This window comes from Nycticebus coucang, chromosome 6 (genome assembly GCF_027406575.1).
Source record: "Nycticebus coucang isolate mNycCou1 chromosome 6, mNycCou1.pri, whole genome shotgun sequence".
NCBI lineage: Eukaryota > Metazoa > Chordata > Mammalia > Primates > Lorisidae > Nycticebus > Nycticebus coucang.
The window spans coordinates 21228090-21243619 of NC_069785.1; the positions used below are offsets into that span (position 1 = coordinate 21228090).

The window sequence follows — 15530 nt, forward strand, 5'->3', positions numbered from 1 at the left end:
ACTCCAGAAATTAAGAAGCAGTGTAGAAGGTCTTCAATTTGTCCATGTGAAAATGGCAAGCCTATCTTGCATTGCCCTTAGATTCTGTGATTCAGCCTAATAGGAAAAGCTCCCTTTGCACAAACTTCCTGTGTTTTAGGCTTGCTGTCTGGTAAAATATGTTCAAAGGAATAAATAAGAATAGCATGATTCTCATGTACAACGACACACATTTCTCTCCTTTTCTTTCACAGATATTGTTCTACTCTGCAGACCTGTTAAAAATAAGTCCCATTTGGGTACTGATGAAAGCGTGGAGTGGGGAAAGAAATGCTCCGGTAATAAGAAATTAATTTGGAGTTAAAATAAGTGCAACATCCTCACACAGTGCATTTAGGCTGAGCATAAGTGACAGCCAGCAGATTATTCTACCGATTTCTAATGCTGGAAATTCGAATGGCATTTACTAGCATAACCTTTCAACTCTGAGCACATCAATAGAGGCCGACGGTGGCTTGAAATATGATTCCTTGCAGATAGCATATCCCCATTCATCTGCCTGGGCCGCTCTGTGCTCCACTGCACAAACAGCGTCTCACCCACTTCTGAGAGGACACTAATAAAAAAGGCATCAATTTTCAGCTCTAGTACTACTGTGATCTCTTTATATGTTCGACATCCAACATTAAATTAAAATGCTGTTATAAATCCTACTTTCTGAATTTGGAATGAGTGTTGGGTTTTTGTCGCATGAGACTGCAGCAAATCTTGTCAAAAGCAAGGAAGCACGTCTTGTTCAGTCAGAATTAATGTTGTGGATGAAAGAAGGAGGTAAAAGGGGTTGACCATGGTGAACTGAGGGTGTCCAAGGCAGTGGGGACTGTAGCTTCAGGGTCCCAAGCCAGGCAGGGTATTTGCTGCTTTTAAGAAGTGGCTAATCAACAATTGTAATTACAAATGACGAGCTACGTGGCAGGAAGATTACCGATCAACAGTCACACACATCCATCCATCTATATAGATCAACAGTAAAATGCTAAGCCTAAAAAATTGTCAATTATTTCTCTCTGGGAGAATAATACTTTCTGAACACCAGTGGTCCTGAAGAAGCTGCATAGATTATTAGCAAATCTCTACCAGGAAGCTGCCACTGGGATTCAAAGCCAAATAGCACAGGGTAATGGGCTGTCTGGGCCTTATGTCATTATTATGTAGTTTTAAATAGCTATTTCTTTCATAAGAAGAACAATATGATTAGAAACTAACATGGGTGAATTAAGACAGTTGTAGAGGATTTCTGTGTAAAGATTATAGGAGAAGGGGAAATAAAGACCCCCTCCAAGAACAAGGGAAGGGAAGAAACTGGTTAGTTTTTTTCTCTTTTGCTTAAGGTAGCTACGGACTATAGGAGAAGGTTTGGAAATCTCCCCACTCTTCCTGATAAAACGATCCCTGTGTAGATTATCAACTAAGAACTATGTGAACTACAAAGTAATAGGGGCTTCAACAAAGACACAGAGCTCAGAGCTGGATTCTCTGCCCGGTTCATTCATAATTATGGATGGAATAAAGAGGCCTGTTTGTCTATTTGGGAGGGCGGAGTGGAAGGAAAAGGGGGAAGGTGGAAGAGGGAGCAGTTCAATATCTGGATCGAACAGAGGAACTTTTTCCCCCAAGGATCCTGCCGGGAGGAACCCTGACATGCACAAAGTCAGAACGTAGACAAAGTTGCCCTGGTGAGAACGATAAGGTCACCCGTGGGATTGCTGAGATTATCTCTGTCAAGCACTCGGACAGCATGCAGTCAAATGATGCATCATGCAGTCATTTTCGGGGGGGAAAAATCAATTTCTTCACCAGATCGCTATTTGCTTTTCAAAGTGCCCTTGTAGGCCTTCACCACCAAGCATTTATCAATTTAAATGTTGTAAATTGATAATGTGCCACTGTGCCTTGTACTGTTTCTGAATTATTTTGATACTTTTATTTTCTGAATAGTCTCCAAACCCTCTGAGCTTCTGCATTCAAAAGGGCATTTTTCTTTGTTACATCCAGAAGTGATGAACTTTTTATGATTAGTGTACAGGAGAAAAATGCAGACTTGCTAGGGCATGGGGAGGCTCAAAAGCTGCAGAAAATTATATGTCTTTATTCTTTTTCAAAAAAATTAAAGTATGCCCACTTGAGAGACTTTACAAAAGGGTTGGGTCATAAAACAGTGTTTGAATTCATTTATTAGCAAAACCTCAGGTACCCCAGCATGGCATAAATTTAGAACACCAACTGCAAAAATGCTAACTGGCTCCATACTGTAACCCCTCTGCTGAATGGAAATGATACCTTTTTTGTCTTTATATTCCAGCTCTCTAGGATGTGATGATGCCAAACAAGAGTAATAACTTGTAAGGAAAGATAGCATCTTTTCCCCCCCACCACGCTAAAGAAACATATATATCTTTTACAAGCGTGGAAGCGAGAGTATTAACCACATACTAACCCCAACTTGATTTGCATTGAACAACACAGAATGGAAGAGTTGAGGCTTGCACTTTGGAAAAGCAAAAGAAAGACATGGCAATTGCAAAGCATCTTTAACCTCCAGTGATTTATTGGCCCTCGGCCAAGTTATCAGGGGAATCTAATTCTTCTTTATTATTCAAATAAACCACATTTGGCACCATGGTTCCCTTTCAGAATAGCTTCACAAATAGACTGAGCTCTGTCATTTATTTGACCTTGTACTTGTGTGCTGTAGCTGTAATTTTATTTGCTATTCTATATAACAAATGCAGAGAAATCTAAAATATGGAGATGAACAACAGGATGGGGAAAGGAGTTTATGATAAACATATCTGCAAGGCTCACAAGAGTAGACCAAATTCAAAACAACCATTTACCCCTTTTCACCTTCACCTCTATTAGCCCTCATATCTGCAGCCGTCCTGCCCCTTTCAGCAAGCGGCCTTGAATCTAGCCAATTTGTAACCTCCTTTGCAGCTACCTTCTGGCTGGCTTACAATAGCCAGGAAAAGCCTTCTGTAGTATCAGAGGGTGGGGACGTGGTGGGAAGAAGGGGAATGACTCATTATATGCTCCTGGGCACTGGAGGCAGTGGGGGTGATTAGAACACACTCAAAGAGAGGGTTTAGTGAGTACGTAGGGCATTTTCTAGCAATATCATACCATAAACGTGCCAATCCTGATTGCTGCACATTCCATCTTGCTATAAACAGGATTCAGTGTCAACCTGAAACCATTTTTTTGCTGGTATAGGTGTGCATCATTCCTCACCTCAACTTTCAAGGAAAAGTGTTTGCAGAAGATGTGAGTCCATTTGCATTCTCAGGCCTCCAACTGAGTCCCGTATTCTCTGCCTTGTGCAACTACGTATAAAGCTGAATTTCTTAGCAGGATTAGAAGAAGATTCAGGATCTGGGTGTGAGTGAAGGAAAGTTGCTTTGAAACCATGTAAAACACCAAACTAGTCAATGCTACTGTCAGGCCTGGATAGCAAAAAAGAATGTCACTCTCAGCACACCCATGGCTGGGGGAGGACTCGGCTCTGCCTGTTTATTGGGTTTGTAATATGTGTGTTTGTGTTTGCTATGTGGATCATGACAGCCTGGCTGTGAATACAGACTTGAAGGGGAGTGTTATAATCTACACATTGGTCTCTAAAAAAATCTGATGGGACATCTATTTCTAAATTTCATTCTTGGCTGGGTGTGGTGGTTCACATCTGTAATCTTAGCACTCTGGGAGGCTGAGGAAGGTGGATTGCTTGAGCTCATGAGTTCACAACCAGCCTGAGTCAGAGTGAGACCCTGTCTCTTAAAAAATAGCCAGGTGTTGTGGTGGGCACCTGTAGTCCCAGCTACTTGGGAGGCAAGACCATCACTTGAGCCCAAGAGTTTGAGGTTGCTGTGAGTTATGATGCCATGGCAGTCTACCAATGGTGACAAAGTAAGAATTTGTCTAAAAAAAAAAAAATCCTTCCTGCTTTCCTTAGGAAGCTACGTTTCCTTATTTTTGATAGTTGGCTATATTTGCCTTTTTGCCATAGCTACCATGAAGCTCACATGTAAAACTTGACTGGTACCCCTTTTTATAGGCCTCTTTTTATGCTCTTCTATGCGTTAACAGATTATTTACTTTTATTCTTTTTTCTTATTCCTTAGTTATATTTTGATATTACCTTTATCACATGTTTATGTAAGCTATTTCAAATCCCTTGTGGAAAGAGGAAGGTATAAGCCAGTGATTCTCAACCTGTTGGTTGCCACCCACAGGAACTATATTAAAGGGCTGTGGCATTAGGAAGGTTGAGAACCACTAGTATAAGCCAACATATATTTCCCAAGCTTTAAATCCTATATCAACTAGAAACACTGTTTGTTTCTCATTTACAGTCTCTTTTGGATTCTCTGGTGATGAAGGCCCTTACCTTTCAGAAGAGGTTTCATAAAAGCTGGCTGTGTATCATTGCTACATTTCCAGTGTCAGGGAACCCATTCTGTTTTTTTCTCCTTTTTCACTTCTGTTTGCTCCATTATAGCTGGAGAGCAGAGCTGTCCCGTGCAGCTCTGGGCACCATCACCAGTATAACAAGTCATTTAATCTCTATGCAAACCAAACTCACCATCAGTGTGTTGGGATCTTCAAGATAACAACTCATGGTGAGTAACTGGAAATCATTTTTACACAGGAAAGCAGAACAACAATTCCTACTTCTATAACCTGAAATTACTTCTTGGAATTTAAGCTAAGGAAATACACTTTTTACCTATGAAGTCAAAAGTACAAAATCAAAAGAGCTTCTGGGGGGAGGTTCAGATACCATCATGATCCGTCACTTCATTCCCATCATCACAGTAAATGACAATACCTTAAAGACGGGATGCCAGTGGGATGCCAGGCGCTGTTCCACTCCATGGAGTGAAAGAGCGAATCTGTTCCATTTCTCTGTGCTCTATGCTACATCACAGAACTCAGCAGAAGTTTCCTTGCTTTGTTTTCTCATAAAATCGTAACTCTTCCCTAAGCATAAGCCGTTTTAAAGCCACCATATTTATTTACATGTTGAAAGAAAATATAACTGAGGAAGAAGTATCTGGAAACAGAAATGCAGATACAGCTATGTTCTGACTATCAAACTGACATGTGAGCCGTATTCCCCCAAAATTCTGCTGGACAAGTTTTTGATGATACAGTTACACATTGTCTCTGTTTAACAAAACTACAGCATGTCCCAAAGGTCACCCCTCATGTTGCCATATGTGGAGAAAATGGGAAATTGTAGGTAAATGTACCTTTGTTTACAAAGTACTCATTACGAAATATTTACAAAATATTCTCTACAAGTTGTCCCCTCTTTGTGAAATTCTGTAATGAATATTTTATAAAGGTACATTTACCTACGATTTCCCATTTTCCCCATGTAGGGTGACATGAGAAGTAACCTTTGGGACATACTGTCATTTAAAAAGGAAAGGAGACAGACCATAAATTTATAGACTCCTTATCGCTGTCTAGAATTTGATGGAATAACTATTTAGCCGAAGTTGTAGAACATAAGCAAAGTGTTTGGTTTGCATTTAATTAAGAATGTGTGTGTGTGTGTGCATTTGCAAAAGTGCAATGGATAACTTAGATGATGTTTACCTCGTGTGTCACCCTTGAGCACCCCATAACTGAAAAATGGCACTCAAGAAAATTGAAAAGAGTTATGTCTTGCAGTCCTCAATTTTCTATTAGGACTTAGCACCTTACTGGGAAACACTTTCCTAAAGTTTTAATATAGATTTCCTTTTCCCTCATGTTTTGGGCATTTAAAATCATATCATGCTCTTTATCAGTTCATTTTCATGTTAACCCAGAAGTAGTCTTAAACTTTAGTTTTGAGCTCTAAGTACATAAGCTGGTATATGCAAACAGCACTGTCTACTGATTCACCTGTCACTATTTCAGTTGTGTAATGCTGCCAAATGAAGACCTTTGTCCCATATCTCACAGCTTCCACCTGCATATTTGACAATTTCTGCCAACACTGAACACACCCACCATGTGAGAAGGCATCAGCACACCAGCGTCTGCCCATGGTAAGTCAAGACGCTGACTCCTGGTAGGCACTTTAAAACCCGTGCATACATATCAAAGCAGGGACTGACTACACACAAGTTGCCCGACACCGCACCATGTCTACGTAGCTACTTTATTCTGCAGAAACCTCAATTATTTGTCTCATATTTTAGGAAAAGATTGACTTAATGATAGAGTAGAGAAGCAGTAAAATAAACTGCTTTTAAGGAGAAACCAGCACAGGGTTAAAGCCAAATTTTTCTTGAACAGATGATATTTCAGATGGCCACACTATTCCAGATGCATCAATTTCCTTGAAAATCCAATCCATATATGTGCATATGCTGTGCTGGCAGGAGGACTGCCTGAAATGGCCAAAACCCAAGAGCTAATATTCTTCTGGCCAGAATAATGCAATTATTATTTTCCTAGCTATCAGTCTAAGCATACAGAGCCATCTGTTATGCAAAGCAAACATACACATCTCAATTACAGAAAATGCAGTTGCCTTGACAGAATTTGGATTACACCACTAACCAGGGCTGTAAAATGTGTTTTGAGCTAGTATATAATGGATGCTTTTCGGGAGTTCCCTAATTAGCATTTACCTGCTTAAACTAATTATTCATCCTTCTTCCTTACTAGCTTATTAAACTTTGTTGGGTACTCTGCATGAAACAGATGAATATGGCCATCACAGAACAAACGGTGGCATCTCCAGTTCTATAGAACATTAGCAACATGGTGGCACACCACTTTCAAAATCAAAGATTCTCATCACTAGGTCCCAGAAAGATTAAGACAAGGCTTAAAGTCTACTAATGGCTATTACAAAACCAGAGATTTCAATAAGATGCAAGAATATTGATACTGAGTTAACAGTAGCTCCATGTCTGTCTGTTACTTTGTTTGCTAAAGTCCACGTGAAATAGAATGACTTCATGTACTCCAGCCAATAGTTTACATGTTCTTCGAGGAAGCATTAACAGATCAGACCCTTGTTTGGATTCTCAACAGTAAATAATCACAGTTGGCAGTGTTTCTCTTCCTCCCCTAACCTCCTCAAATGCCAAATCTCTCTCCTTATTATTTTCCAATGTCTTTCTTGATTTAGCTGTTACCCAGCAAACTCACGAACAGCCAAGAGATTCCAGCCATGCTGGGTATCTCCTTAGAACTGTGCCAACTTTCGGAAACAATGAGTCTGGGGTGGGTCCTACTTAAAAGGAGAGAGACAAATCTTATCTCCATCTTTAGCTTCAAGGGGCAACTGAATGGGAGGTTATCCACCTTGGCAGATAATCACACATAGACAAAATCCTTCCCACCGAGGCTCTGTTTCCCTCATGCCAAACCACCAGATGAAAAGGGTCAAACTCCGCCAATCACCTGTGTGGGCACAAATACCCAGATGTTCAGCATTTTTATGTAGAAAACATTTGGATAGTTAGCTGAATTGCAAATGTTGCTTCAGGTCATTTTGGGATCCACCAGAACTAAAATTTCTGTGTTCCAGGGGAACATCCAGAACTAATGTTCAAGATTTTGTCCCTGCCCCATCAACCTCCATTTTATTTTCTTTTACCCTCCAACAAACACGTGTGAGTGATTAAACAGCAAATAAAGAAAGGCTATCTTATTTTATGAAGTTGTCTTTCTGCATTAAGAGGCATTTGCAAAGGCAGCAAAATACATCCTTGCTGGCGCCCTCCCTGCAACACATTTTAATGGTCTCTTTCAGCATTTCTTGACTCCAAATGACTCCTGCCATTGTGTCAGCTCCCAGGATAATGCAGGGTACTCCATAAACATCCAGTAATAGGACACAAGGGAAGCACTATTAGTGTGTCCCTTTCCTACCGGGCACAGAGGTTTCAAAGTTCAAAACAACCAAGGGAAGAAACTTCATTTGTTCTCAATAAATTAATAATGATCCTTGGGGGCGGGGGGGATCAAGTTTTTGAGTGCAAGTTTATTCTGAACATTCAACACTGACACATAGGTTTCTCACTGACTTTGAGAGAACAATTGGGGAAAGCCATTAGATAAAAAAATGTGCTAATCCATGCGAAAGAGGATACTCCTTAAAGAAGGAAAAGTGTGAACCTTAAGGAGGCTTCACAATCACCACCAAGAATCTAAATGATTTTACTTACTTGTGAGAGGCCTAGGTAGATGGAGACAGTTTCAGAAATGTACAAAAATTTTCCTTCTTGATTTAGTGCAAATACAAAGCCATCCAGGGACTGCAGGAAAAAATAAACATATAAATAGGTTAATAAATATGTATGATGAACACTTAATTAATCAGGCCACTGAGAAAAGAACATTGAATAGAAGACCATTTTTTCTTCATGTGTAACAGAAGTCCTAGGATCTTTTTTAGTATTACATTATATACAAACAAATTAAAGGTCAGAATTAAGACTACAAGCTTTTCTTTCTTTCTTTTTTTTTTTTTTTAGGACTTCCTTCTATCTCTGTCATTTTGATGAAGGCAAATTACATTCACATATAAGATAAGGTCATTTGTGAGACATTGTCTTTGTTTTCATCTTTTTTTTTTTTTTTAGGATTCAATGGTTACTGAGATTAGATCAGCAAGATTCCTCATTAAATAGCTGAACAGGAATGAAGATTATAATGAAACAAAAGAAAAAGAGGAAGAGCAAGTAAGACCACCACTTGAACTCCTATGCACATCAACAATTTGTTAATTAATAAAAAATTATGTCCTCCCCACTCCCAATGTCCCTTGTTTTAGAACAAATGAGAAAAGTAATACACTATGGGTGAATATTTATGGGCTAAAACCCTACAAACTCAAATCCTGTTTTGCAAAGCAAAAGTTTTACTTATAGGTCTAGTTTCCATCACAACTCCTAAAATGAAAACAAAAGGAGAAAGAAAAGAAGGAAAGAAGAGAAGGAGGGATGGAAGGAGGGAGGGAGGAGAGGAGGGAGGGAAAATACTACACAGCATCTGTAATTTCTAAAACCTCAGTCCACTTTCCAACTGGAGGGTGCATTTTCAGTTTAAGGAATGGTGCAAACTCATCATGAACTCCAAGTGCATACTGAGAATGATTTGTTTCAAAGTTCTGCACCAAGGGCATTTTATGCTCTCCATCACCCTCACATCTTTTGTTTGGATTTATTTGTTTATTTTAACAAGGTAGATTACACAAGTGTTGCTTGCACAGAAAAAGAAGTTTTAAAGATTAGTGATGTTAACAAAAATTGTGAATTTGCAAATATACAATACACATACTAGAAACAAGGTACGTGGAAAACTAAGTTAATGGCAGAAGTTTTAAAATATAGAAAGATGCAAGTTGTATAAAATTTAGTTAGAAATATGTGCCCCCTCAAATCCTAGCATTAATTTGGTTTCCTAAGATACTGAATTTGGGGGGGAAATAGCAAGTCAGATAATTAAGTTCATGATCTTGTCTTAAAATAATGCTACATATTTCATTGCTGAATATCACTGCAGTCACTTTCAAAGTCTTCTCCTTGGGAAGCTGTGCACTGACTGACCCCAGTGCCTGGTCCATCTTTCAAGGCAACTTTGGAACTATTTTTCTGGAATGACTATCAGAGCTATCATATAATGCCTCAAAACATGCAACAACAATAATGAACACCTCTCAACAAGACACTGCCACACGTCCACACGAACACAGCTGTGAGACACTGATATTCCAAGGTTATAAAACCTTACCAAGTTGTTTGTACAGTGCTGCCAATGTAAGTGCACAGTGACAAGTTCATGAACTTAATTGGCAGACCTCATAGAACAATAGCGGTGATATATGCATAAAAAGTTCTATATATTTATATATGTACACATGTATGTATATCAGCATGTGTGTGCATGTAAAATTTGGATTTCTATGCTTCCTGGCCCGTTTTTATTGCCCCACTGGTCGGAAACTTGAGTAGCTTCCAACCCCTTCCTCTAATTTACTGAATTCTGAAAACAATTCAAAAGTCACATTACATTGCTCCATAAAACAAATTGCAAGATAGATAAGCCTTTAGTTAGGACAGTACAATAAAAACAGTTCACATTCATTAAACAGTATGTGCTAAGAAGTTTGCACGTATTCTTTCAATTTTTATATTTTATATACCAGGAATTGAGGTGCACTGAAGGTAGGCAACAAGCCTATCCCCTAGTTTGGAGTTTGACTTTGAGCCCTGTCAATCATAATGAAGAACTAGCTATATGGCCTTCTACTAAAATGAAAGATTGTCTAACAGTTAGACTCAGTCTATATGTGAATTAATGAAAATATAAACCACAGCACTTCTGAAGTTAAAATGTGTATACTAAGAGGCAGCCTATGACTTTGATATCATCACTAGCTTTTGAATGACTTGTTCAAATGACAGAATCTCCTCATTGGGGTAAGAGACAAAGGGGAAGCAAGATCACAAGAGAATCCCTAACTTATTTCCACTAGAGGTCACTTGGTCCCCTTTGCACTGTAATTTGTCCCCTTGGGCCAGCTATAGGCAATAAAATACTGTCTAAGAGAACTGGGCTCCTTACCTTTGAAAAGCCCTGTCAGACAGGAGCTCCCAGGCCCAGAGTGCGGTACAGTAGGAACTCACTTTCAACCAGCGCAAAGGGAGAGATGGTTCCTTCCTACAAGCTTGGGGAGACTCTTTTTTCAACATGTCTTTACTTCAAAGAAGATGTCTCCTGAGAAGGACTCATGAGAATTAGGACCCTCCCCGATTTGACCATCTGTCCCCCTGGAGAAAAGGGTTTTGTTAGGTTTCCACATGATCACAGAGAGCTGCGCAAACCACCTCCTCACACCTGAACACGCCATGGTCAACAGGAGACGACACAGAAAGATCACAGGAGGACTTGTAAGGAGACAAGTGAAAGTTGGCAGGCTAGCTGACAGCAGAAGAAACGACTAATGGAGCTGGCTGGTAAACAGCAATAAGCTCCTATTTTACAGGTGAGGAAACTGAGGTACAGGGAGGTCAAGTGGCTGAACAAGATCAGCCAGCTAGTCAGCAGGCAGAGAGAGGATTAAATCCCCTCTACTCCCAGAATATTAGGAAAGCATTTATGGTGTATTGTATAGTCCTGGTTGGCTGATTTAACTTCCAGCCAGACTGACTTTCTAAAGAATAGGGGAATACCTTATTTATCTATGCCTAGCCAGCACCTAATAATGCACCATCAAGACTTACAGAATCCACTTCTACCTCCAAGCTCCGAGCTCCCGTTCCCTTACATCCTGCATGCCAAATGACTAAAAAGGATGGGAATTATTTTCTCAGAGAGTTCTGTTTATGGAGCTGTTAGATCATTTGCAGATTCAGATGCTACGGATTTCTAATATGCTCTGGGAATAGCTCCTGATACTGGAAAGATCAGAGTTGGAGTGGGTTCTTTTATACTACTCCAACCATCCAGTGCTCTTCCTAAAAAGATATGCCACTTGCCATCTACACATATCTTTTACTTTCTCACTAAAGGGATTGTGGCTTTTAACAATAGGTTCAGAGCTCATGGACTCACTAAAATATCTGCAGAAGTCTGGGCACTGCAGCAGGGAAAAGGAGTATCTGGAGGCCAAACATCTGATGCTATTAAGCAGCAGCGATCTAAGAACTGGCCAGTTTTGTTTGGCAAAAGCAGAGGCTTCAACACATGCTCCAGTTTCCTGGTGAGATTAAAATGAGTCTATGTCTACATGACACAAAGACATCCAGTCAATTCAATTAAAAATAACAGCAATTTGGTAGGGGAGAAAAAGAACTCGTCAGATTAGTTGTTAGTTATCAACAGAGGTTACAAAAAAACTGGTAAAATAACCATACTTTTCATGTTTATGCTTATCATTTTAGTCAATTATATCTATGTAATCTGAGATGAATGTCCGTAAGTCTGGTTTGATTACCTTTCAAATAAAGAATATGATCTGAATTCAGGTATAAAGTAGATTCACCAGGTCACTTTTCACGCAGCCATTACCTTCTGAGTTGGGGTCATCCCTGTCTACAATTAGTTGTATTTTGCCACCTAGAAAAGTTTGAAGAGCTGTCTCAATGTGGGTTCAATTTGAGTGTCTCTATTTATTTATTTATTTTAAAATTTTTTTTTTCTTATTGTTAAATCATAGCTGTGTACATTAGTGCAATCAAGGGGTACAATGTGCTGGTTTCATATACAATCTGAAATATTCTCATCAAACTGTTCAACGTAGCCTTCATGGCATTTTTCTTAGTTATTGTATGTAGACATTTGTATTCTGCCTTTAGTAGGTTTTGCCTGTACCCATTCTGAGATGCACCGTAGGTATGGCCCCACCCATAATTCTCCCTCCACCCTAACCTCCCCCCTCCCTTCCCCTCCCTTGGCACTTTCCCCATAGTCTTGTGCTATAGTTGGGTTATAGCCTTCATGTGAAAGCTATAAATAAGCTTCATAGTAGGGCTGAGTACATTGGATACTTTTTCTTCCATTCCTGAGATACTTTGCTAAGAAGAATCTGAGTGTCTCAATTTAAAAAAGTGATAGGACGAAGGAAATATTCAGTCTGTTAGTCTTGGACACTGGATGTGATTCTTCTGAAAGTTCTGTGGAATTTTGTAAAATTTGGAATTGGGAAAGCTGTTATATATTGTGCTGTTCAATCACTGCAGGCTACTTCTTTAATTTTTTTTTTTTTTTAACTGCCCACTGTTTTCAACAGGCGCCAATTAAGATTCTGGGTTCAAAGGGTTAATTACATCTTCTTACCCACTATGTAGAATTTTCTGATTATTAACTAAGGTTGGATTAAGATGAAAAAGAACCTACACAAATGTTAATGCTAGTCCCTCCTCGAGAAGATTTAGCAGAAAGCCATGCTGAAATCTATCTGCATTCCTCAAAGTAGATGGAGAGCGAAATCTTAGAAGAAACAGCAAAACAGACGTTTTAAAGACATGCAAGTATCTGATTTCTCAGGACAGTTTTCTTATTACTGAAAACCGTCCTTAGGCATCCAGACAGGGCTGATAGGAGATTTCCTTTGTCACAGCCCAGTAAGTCAAGGAGGTGCCCATGGAAGGAATGAGGCTTGTATGCAGAAGTCAGGAGTTCCAGCATCTCAGAATAATGCCTGTAATTATAATTTATATCCCCTGACATCAGTGTAACATATAAAGTGTACGGCACACTTTCTTTTTTTTTTTTTTTTTTTTGTAGAGACAGAGTCTCACTTTATGGCCCTCGGTAGAGTGCCATGGCGTCACACGGCTCACAGCAACCTCCAACTCCTGGGCTTACGCGATTCTCTTGCCTCAGCCTCCCGAGCAGCTGGGACTACAGGCACCCGCCACAACGCCCGGCTATTTTTCTGTTGCAGTTTGGCCGGGGCTGGGTCGGAACCACCCTCGGCATGTGGGGCCGGCGCCCTACTCACTGAGCCACAGGCGCACTTTCTTAACCCCAAAAGCTAAACGCTTCTAACAGTACTTGTCAAATAAGGAGGTTATTTCCTTGTAGGGTATGAAATTAGCTACAGCTTCATGATCGAAGATACACTCACTAATGACGCTAATGTTTAATGCATTGTGGTAAGTAGATTTATATTTGTCACAGGGGTTGTGTTTCTGGTTTCCTTCTCATGCACAATCCCTCTGCAACCAAATTTCCCGGAGTGAAATTTCACTACGGTGTTCTTACAGGGACAATTCTCACGTCTATAACTACTCTGAAATTGGCAGTTCTTTCTTCTCCCTAGAAAAAAAATCACCCCAAAGTCTTTTCTTGTGACTTAACTCCAGTTAGAGAGAAGAATTACCAGTAGGCTAGGTTATTTTAATGACAGATTATTTTAAACTAAGCCTTCACCATCTGTTCCACCCCCTAATTATGAATGCAAAAAGAACATATTTCACAATTACATCAGTAAAAAAGTAAGATATACATGATTTAAATGCATGCGTGTGCTCCTTGTCCAATGTGCTGTGCATCTGTGATGTTCTTCTAATTCGGGCTCAGACTGCAGAGAAAATACTCCTCCGTGATAGGGTACAGTCTCTGACACACTCAACTTTCCCTCCAAGCCCCAAGTGCCTCACCACTGTGACAGAGCTCTGTTAGGACGAGTGGACAGCCTGGATTTGAATACCATGCTGATCAGACACGAGAAACAAGTATTTTGCCACTGTTAACACAGTTAATAAAAAGAGGATCTCTTAGAAAACTACCTCTGTTATCTGAGCAACGGGCCAGCGTCTAGACTAAGCGGGTCTGCTCCTGAACTGCCTAAGAACCCTGGCCTGGAGAGTAAGGATGGGCCCCAGTACCAGCTTTCTATCCTGTTTTGGCAGCAGTTAAAAGAATTAGAAAGAAAACAATACTTATTAAATTGGGGGGGGGGCTTTGGATACAATCACACTTTGACAGAGCTTATTAAAATGCCATCCTGTCCTCTGAATGCACTCAGGAGGTGAGGCTGTACTGCTCAGGCACACACGTGTGGACTCCCAGCAACTTCAAGGAGAACTTGGACAGTGCCCAAAGTGCTCACATGTATCTGTTTACAGGGAAGAAAAAGATTCTCAAATTTTGTCTTTGCAATCTGACTTTTAACAATCCAGCACCGTGCAGAAACAAAAAGCCTTATTTTCATAAGTAGGAATCTAAGTCAAGTATATTTTCTCAAAGCGGATAAGAGCACATATCAAAGGTTTGGACTTTTATTTAACTCTTAAGAATCTTCCAGAGCTTTTTTTGTCTCTGTCCTCCTTGCTTTCCAACAAGTCAACTACAGGAAGGATAACATAGGGTCACATGGCATAGGGTCATATGTACCCAAAGCCACGTGCTCCCCAGTCACAAGTGGGTGAGTTAGGTTGAGTTAGACTGTTTGGTCAGTGTAGAAAAAAAAAAAAGAAAAGAAAATCCAGAACACCAAAATGCAACACCTCAAAACACCTTTTAAAACAGTTTTTAAAAGAGTTCCTGAAAATACATTAAAAAAAATAAATAAAAACACATTAATCTAAACATCTTAGGTGAGAAAACAGTTCAGAGAGGCACAGACAGCTTCTCTTCACTTCTCGCAGGAGAGGCACCGGAATAAAAGGGAGATGTTGAGCTAGTGAAATGTTAAAACATGAGAAGAACAAAGACATCTGCTTTCTGAGCAAAGAGATCAGGTTTTGCGGCTGCTCATTAAAATTCCATTTTGTGGGAGCTGTGTATCAAAGTGCTGACCTTTTTTCTCTGGGATGCTAGTTCAGGCCTCACATCCAGCCTTGAGAGATGTAGATTTCTTGATTTGAACATCCAGCCAAATGGACAACAGGCTCTGGGATAAAGGCGGTGTGTGGCATTGGGTGGAATTATACGTGGCTCTGAGCCACCAGGGGCGGTACACAGATCCCACATTATCTGCAGCTCGTCCTCGGGGACCTGGGGCTGTACTCAGGGCCTAAGTGAGCCTGAGC

At 40.0% G+C, this 15530-nt stretch overlaps 1 protein-coding gene across 9 annotated transcripts in view; it reads right to left on the reverse strand.

Moving 5' to 3' along the window:
- The window catches only part of NPAS3 (neuronal PAS domain protein 3), a 907184-nt gene that overhangs the window by 257621 nt on the left and 634033 nt on the right, over positions 1-15530 (reverse strand). For all 9 annotated transcript variants that reach the window (XM_053594995.1, XM_053594994.1, XM_053594992.1 and 6 more), the window contains one exon: positions 8214-8303. In XM_053594995.1, coding sequence (XP_053450970.1) covers positions 8214-8303 — 90 coding nt within the window. The remainder of the gene's footprint in view (positions 1-8213; positions 8304-15530) is intronic.